Source organism: Labrus bergylta, chromosome 6 (assembly GCF_963930695.1).
Source record: "Labrus bergylta chromosome 6, fLabBer1.1, whole genome shotgun sequence".
Classification (NCBI taxonomy): Eukaryota; Metazoa; Chordata; class Actinopteri; order Labriformes; family Labridae; genus Labrus; species Labrus bergylta.
The window spans coordinates 5950615-5958343 of NC_089200.1; the positions used below are offsets into that span (position 1 = coordinate 5950615).

The 7729-nt window shown below is 40.5% G+C and overlaps 1 protein-coding gene across 1 annotated transcript in view; it reads right to left on the reverse strand.

Annotated features, from left to right (window-relative positions):
- Positions 1-2240, reverse strand: part of LOC109997159 (contactin-associated protein-like 4) — a 110048-nt gene extending 107808 nt beyond the window's left edge. The window contains exon 1 of the mRNA XM_020651548.3: positions 1590-2240. Within this exon, the coding sequence (XP_020507204.2) occupies positions 1590-2079 (490 nt within the window). The 5' untranslated portion in view covers positions 2080-2240. The remainder of the gene's footprint in view (positions 1-1589) is intronic.
- Between the last annotated feature and the right edge of the window lie 5489 nt (positions 2241-7729).

Here is a 7729-nt window from a genome sequence, read left to right on the forward strand (position 1 = left end):
AACCAACCGCCCTATATCGTCATCAAAGCATTTTAACTATACCATTAGTGATTCCATCGTTGATCTGCCTATAAGGATGAAGTGAATGAGTCTTATCTTACTCATGGTATCAGACCAAGGGCTTCATTACAGAATGGGCGGGAGGGGGGGGGGGGATGGGGCATCTAATTTTATTGAAGCGTTACTTGAACAATGCAGCAACTGGAACGATTCATTAAAACCTCCTGAGAGGAAAACAACAGCTCATATGCACTCAGGGACCCAGCAGCAGCAGCAGCAGCAGCAGCAGGGCACATCAGATTGATCTCCTCCACACACTTGTTGCAGATTGAATTCTCTCACAAAGACTTTTTTTTCAAAAAGCAACTTTTTCAGTGACTTCACTTCCAAAATCTTTTACCAAAGAACCCTCCAGGATCGTTTCTGAAGGCATCATCTTAATATCAGACTTGCACAGCAGCATCCTCCTGCGCATCTCCCTCACATCTCCACAGACGGACCAGTCTCTCTCTCTCTCTCTCTCTCTCTCTCTCTTATGAGGAAACATCAAACGCTGGAAAAAAAAAGCTAAAATAAGAAGCCAACTTGTGGGATTTTGCTGTCTCCTAAAACATGACAGCCGTAATTCCCCCGAGGATTCTGCACTCCCTTTCAAAAACAAAGCCCCCCGCGGTGGTCTGATCAGACCCAGCCAACTGTTTAATTCACCAAGTTCTCAGAATAAATGCCATGAGGCGCAGGACTTTTTTTTTTTTTTTTTTACTTTCTAACTGAGAAACAGGTCACAGCGTGGATCTATGCCAACATGCAGCTGCAGCCTTTACGTCCCTCTTTCATCCTGATTCATGATGATTGGATGTTTTTTTTCTACTACTAACGGAAACAATGAGTGAATTCAACATTAGCTGACCTGTTCTTTATTTAACTGGAGGTGTTTTTCAAGCAGCTCGATTGCAAAGCATCATAATGGATTTAAGTTAATTTAGCATTTTTCACTTTTTTTCTTGCATCAGAAGAACATTGTTGGTTATTAATTTGAGAAAAAACTATCAGGGAATAAATCCATATTAAAGAAATAGGCATAATTCCAGCTCTAGAAATGATAGCTGAGTTTGCTATTGACTAATTAGTAAATTAGAGCATTTTCTTTAAACATTGTTGACAGTTTATGGATACAAGGTTACCTGAATAAAATATTAGAAAATAAACCAAGATGTTCCCTTATCATATAGGAAAGGGGTTTGAGTCTGATTTTCATTTGTGATCCGTTAAAATATTAGTGATTCAAGTTTTATGGATACTTCAAAGTTTTTATGGGAGTAAACTAACGCTCTAACGCGAGAGGAAATTAGTTCTTTCTTTTATTTTCTGTCGTTTATGAGCTGGTCTCTTAGAAAGTGAATACAGTCACAGCTGACATCAGCCTAACAGTCTTCAGAGTGCTCCCAAATTATCAGCCCACACCTTTACAATCTTAGTCTGTAAGGGTCTAAGTCTTAGAGCAACAAAATACCATGGAGGTCCATTTCAATAAAACACAACACTCAACAGCCCACCTCGCCTTTCAAAGAAGCGCACGAGCCGCTCACCTTGCGCACCTGTCCCACAGGAGCCGAGCAGCAGCGCGCCGATCAGCGCGCTAATCCCCGCGGCTCTCTCACTCCCCATAGGCATGATGAAGCGATGGGATGCTGCAGAGTATAATCCAGCCTGTCGGAGGGGAAGACAGTCCGTCCTTCTTATTCCTCCTCCTCCTCCTTTTCTCCTCCCGATCGCTGCTCTCCTCTGCTTTCCTCCTCCTCCTCCTCCTCCAGCTCCGCTCCGGTGCGCTGCGCTGCGCTGCAGTGTGTACTCCTTCTGCCTCAGTGTGGAGGGGCAGTCCGGCTCCTGATGGGGGAGGATGCGCTCACATCGCCTGCCCTCCGCCAACTGATGGAGGGAGAAGAGCAGGGAGACTGTTGCGGGTCCGAGACGAAAGAAACGCCTCCCCGGACTGAGATGGTGGAGGAGCTCAGAGTTCCTGAAGAGAGTCCCAGCTCTGGTTTCAGCGCAGACAGAAAGCAGAGCTGCTGTTTGCATTCCAAACTCTTAATGCAGCTGTACAGGAGCACACATCTAAAAGAAACCAAAGTCTCACGTTTCTTTGCATTTGAGCAGGGCTGCAGAGGATAAACTCAGGGGCACATCAAGAAACAATGGGCCCCCCAGGCACATACAGGAGCCCCCACCCCTCACACCCTTAAAAAGTAGGAATAGAAAAAGTATTTCAGATTGATCAGAATCTCTCTGTAGCCTGTACGATAACATTAGTTTTATTTCTCTGTGTAGTTGATTTGTTCCTCTTTGTTGTAATTTTGTGGGGTTTTTTATCGGTTTTGTGTCATTTTTGGCACTTTTCGGTCTCTGATACGTGTCTTAAGTAGTGTTTTGAGTATATTGTTTTGTATTTTCAGCATGCTGTTGTTTTGTGTTTGTTTTGAAATACTTTTCTGTGTCTATTTGTGTTCCATCTCCCGTTGTTTCTTTGTGTCCACTGTCATTTTTACTTCTCCTTGTTTTGTACATCTCTGTACCTTTTGAGCACATTATTTGTAATTTTCTTTCCTCTGTAGTTGTTTTAGGTCTGGTGTTATCTGGTCTCTCTTTGCAGTTGTTTTGTACCTATTTGTTGTTATTTGGTCTCTCTTTGTTGATGTTTTTCTCCTTCTATTTGCAGTCTTTTGAAGTCTCTTATTTGTCATGTTGTGTCATCATTCTTTCAGAGAGATTTCTGAGGTGAACCCAGGGATCTCTTGACCTCTCGTGCCCGTGTCTGTGCCTGGTGGCCCCCTTTGGTAATAATACTAGTGATGTGTCATTTACTATTGTGCCTCTTTTATGTGAGCGATGGGAGGCAGCTCCTGTTTGAGAGCACCTTTCCTTTTCCCCCTTCTTCACTGTTATTCAATGCACAACATAATGAAGGTCTTTTCTCCACACGGCTCAGCCACAGGCACACCACGTACTGACTGAATGATGTGTCAATGTGTGCCGTGCGTCCAATCAGATGCTATTGTGGCACAAATGGACACTAAAAAGGGACTTCCAAGTGTGCATGGGATTAATAATAAACTTCTCCTTCGTTCTCTGGAAACACAGAACACATCAACTCAGTGTGGCTGCATAATAGCAGACTTAGATCCACTGAATAACGCAGGTGTCTAACACACTTTCTAATTCAAACACAATGCGCTGAATGTCCACTTGCTCTGTAATTCTCTCTTCAAAACTATCAAAACACAGCAGGTGTGACACTTCACAGACAATCAAATAACTTGAAAAACTTCAACATAACACATCTTATTTGCAGTAACAGAAGTCTGTCTCTCTCGTATAGTCAATGCACATTTGTGTGGCTTTGTTTATACATTGTTTAGTCACTTTTGCTCTCCTGTAAATGCAGAAACACAAGCCCATCAAATCAGCGTGGCTGCATATTACCAGACATCTTGATATACTGAATGACACATGGCAACAAAGACCCCCAAAGCTGTTCCAAAAGTTCCCGTGTGAACCTTACTCATCTTTAACCACAAAAAAACCTGATTAAATAATACAGGTGCCTTTGTACATGAATGTATATCACATTGTGACTGAGTAAGATCATATTCAAAACATCCAAAATGAATCATGCTTGACTTTACTACTACGGCTGCCACACTGGGACAAAATAACTTTGAGGTAGGGGGATGAACACAGACAGAGACGAGTGGATCACAGTGTGCAAACAGCAGGTAAACATGTCACATATTGAATTCTGAAAGTTTACATTTTAATATAATGACAAAAGGAAAAATTAAAGTAAAATACATGCACACATATTCATCATGGTGAATACATTTCTACTAATCCATCATTCATAGGGTCTTGCACACTTGTGTCTTTAGATATTGTGTATTCAAAAACATTAGAAATACTTACTGATCTAAAAATAAAACATTTCCTGTTTTTACTTTAATTAAGAGAATGACATCATAATTTAAGAGGGACATGTATGTTTGAAACATGTTAAGCAAGAACCCATTTAAAATACAGATATGTTCCAGTTTTGGGATCTAACGCTCAAAAAATATTTAAACTAATTATGATTCAAACATGTTTAATAATTAAGAATAGATTTAGAGTCAGCTTTTGTTGTTTTCTTCTTTGTATTGCTGATGTTCAGAGTTGTGTGACAGATTGTGTGGGATACAAGCAGAAAGAAGCCTTACGGGTTTTAGACTATTCCTTTTTTTGGTCATTGATATGTTGAATTGGATTGTGTGAAATGGACCAGTGTAAACATGTAAAGTGGGGTGATTTTGTATCTGTTAGTGGAATATTTACTCACATTTTTGACTTGTTGTTTTACTGAATGACCAATTAAAATATGAATTCCTTCATTCAAATGCGACTGTTTTAATTGAAGCCCAAATGGTACCAAAAGAAGAGGTGTCACAAAGCTAAAGGTGCCGGCTCTGATTTTTAAGCACAGATAGATGATCTGGATCAGTGGTTCTCAAACTGGTCTAGCCTCAGGACCCACCAACAACTCCCTCGTGTAAAAAATTGCAAACTCAATTTCAGATATTTTTTAACCAGTCAGATTTGTTCAGTGAAAAATGTTGCTGTTTGGATCTACGGCAGTCAACAAAAAAAAACGTGACAAAAAAATGAAAACAAAACTTTTTGACACAACATTTTTTCCAAGCACAGATTCGAGACCCACTGAAAATGGCTCTGCGACCCACTTCTGGGTCCCAATCCACCAGTTGAGAAATTCCCACCACTAATAAATGCAACATATTACTTATGTGCTCTTCAAACTAACATGATCCTTGAACATTATATACTACACTTTCCAATATGGGGAACACCGGACAACTGTTTCCCTCTGAACTAGTTGCAAAACTTGCTCATTAATAAAAGTTAAAGTCAGATTAAAGGTGAACACAGAGAAACTTTCCTCCTACAGCAGAAGGATGAGAAAACAGCCTTCTACTGTCAAACTGTGCACATGCATCACTCTGCTCAGTGAAGGTCAGACATCCCCACCAAGTGACAAGACGCCTGTTTTTGAGTGGACGGGGACTTTAAATTTATCACCGCATCACTGCTTGAGGACACTACAAAGTGCTGCTATGACTTCATAAGTGCCTCCTCTTTCATACCTTTATTTAGCAGGACGCGGCATGCCGGGGCCCTCATGTCACACTTCAATGCTTCATTTTCACAGAAGAGGGGCACTTGAGCAGCCCAGGTGCCCCTCTGGTGCTCCTCATATAGACATCATGTTTGTCAATGATTATTACTGTCCTTTCACACGTCTTTGGAAAGCTATATTGGCACGTTCACCCATGAAGAGATGTGCATTTGTATTTAGAAATCCTCACCTCAGGATCTGATTAATCCACAGTCATGTGGTGCAAAGGTGATGATTGCATGGCATTGCGCTCCTGAGGAATATTTATGAGGAAATTTGGTGAGATTTAAACCCTTTTCACGTACCCACTCAGAAAAAAAAAAAAAAAAAAAACAGACGTCTCTGACATCCATTCTGATAAATATAATTCTGGTTTGTGCGAACCAAATGAAATACACCTGACAAAAAGATCTGATGGTAAACATGTTTATGGATCTGTTGCATATCTACAATGTTTTAGAGTAAACAGAGACACGGGTGTTTCATGTCTGCATATGAGTTATGTGACACATACAAAGGCATACAAAGACATGTTATTAGTTTCATTGATTTGGAATATTGGCCTGATGGTTAAAAAGATCTCTTTGATGGATATTTATGTAAGGGATAACGTAAAGTGAGTGGGTTGTTGATCATTTCTTATAACAAGCTAACCTAGCTCACATTAAACTGAACATTTCCACCTTCAGTTTTGTAGATTTCTCTGTCACAGTTTTCAGTTTTTAAGTCTATAAACCTCGAATCATTGTTTTTTTTTTGTTGCATCTCCTTTCTCATTTTCCAGCAGTGAACAGACCGACGTTGAATTAGAAAAAAAGCAGATTAAAAAGCAGATTTTGACCAAAACAAGAAAACTGAGGGACTATGTTGTCCAAAGATTATCAAGGAAAAGTATCCTTTTACATATTTTGACTTCAGCTTTTTTGCCTTTTTTGCCTTTTTTTTTAAATTATGACTTCTCAGAGTCCCAGGAGGCTGATTGAAGTGCACAGAGAAAATAGAGTCTGGATTTGACTCGGAGACCTCACACCTGCAGAGTACCTCCGACAACTTTTGACAACCGGAAAAAACGTTCATCTCTGAGCTGCTCTTACACTCACAGCGGAGTCTGAATATTGATTTAGACCTGAGATTAATGAATATTTCAAATCTGACACACCTCATCAGTCATGTTGATGTCAATTAAGATGTTTGGCAGAAAGTCAGGAAACACTTTCATATTTATGTATTTTTTTGTTGATGCATGGTCAGAGAGTGTGCACCTGAATTTAAACACAAGATGCATATCATTGAATCAAATCAACATTCATTTACTTAGGTCGCACACGGTCGAGTACAAGGTCATTTCATATACTGAATATGAAAACTTTAAATGTTATTCATCCCCAAAGATCCCCGGAAACCTAAAGCCAGATATACCCCTGACCTTTAAACCAGGAAGCATCGCCAGAGGACTTCTGTGGCTCCCTGTGAAGGGCATCAGCGGGGGCGGCAGTAGTTTAGCCTTCCTAGTGTTCACCCACTCAACCTTTGATCCTTCCTCTCCACTGCATGCTGTTGCTTATCTAGGTCATGTGTTTCAGGCTGCCAGCACTGTGTCCCTCTGATGAGGAGGGTCTTTAAGAAGAGGGGACAATACAGACGAAATTGATTTTTTCACCTCAGGGGCAAAATCTTCAGCCAGACGCTGCAGAGGGGAGAGAAACCTCGAGTAAAAGAAAAGAATAATCACTTACTGCTAATCGATGCTGCTGATATGGAAAATGAGGCTGTGAATGCTCCCTTTTAGAAATCTTCACATACCTGACTGTGTTTCAGCAGGTACTATTCTAACACCTGACAATATGTCTTTACAAGCAGGGAAAACTGGTTTATACTTCTCCAAATTACTGAAAGGAACAGATATAATTTTAACCTTTTTCTTACCAAAAAGTTATGGCTGAATAATACTTTGCATGGTTCTATTTCTTTGATGTAAAACTGTAAGTATCCAGCTATAATCCCAACAGGAAAACATAATTCATCTTCAGAAAAGACAGCCTATACACCACATATGATGTGTTATATTTAACATGTATGATGTCATTCTGCATTAACATATGAGTGATATGGGGCGCTGGTGGCGCAGTGGTTAGTGCGCGCCCCATGTATGGAGGCTGTCGTCTCACATCCCACCTGTGGCTTCTTTCCCGCATGTCATTCCCCTCTCTCTCTCTCTCCCTGATTCCCACCTCTATCCACTGTCCTATCTCTCCATTAAAGGCACAAAAAAACATGTGAGTGATCAAATTTGCATGATGCACAAAGGGTACATAACGTCTGCTAACCCCTTAAAACACTGAACACTGAAGGGAGAAAAGCAGTTGTAGTTCTTTCAGCTTTTGGAGGCATTTTCAGACTTGTTTGTTAATCTGCTGATTCAGACCTGACATCATAATGATTATTGGTTGCAGGCTTGTAGCCACCTCCTGTTTAAGATGCCCTTCTTGTTTGAACAAACTGTTTGCC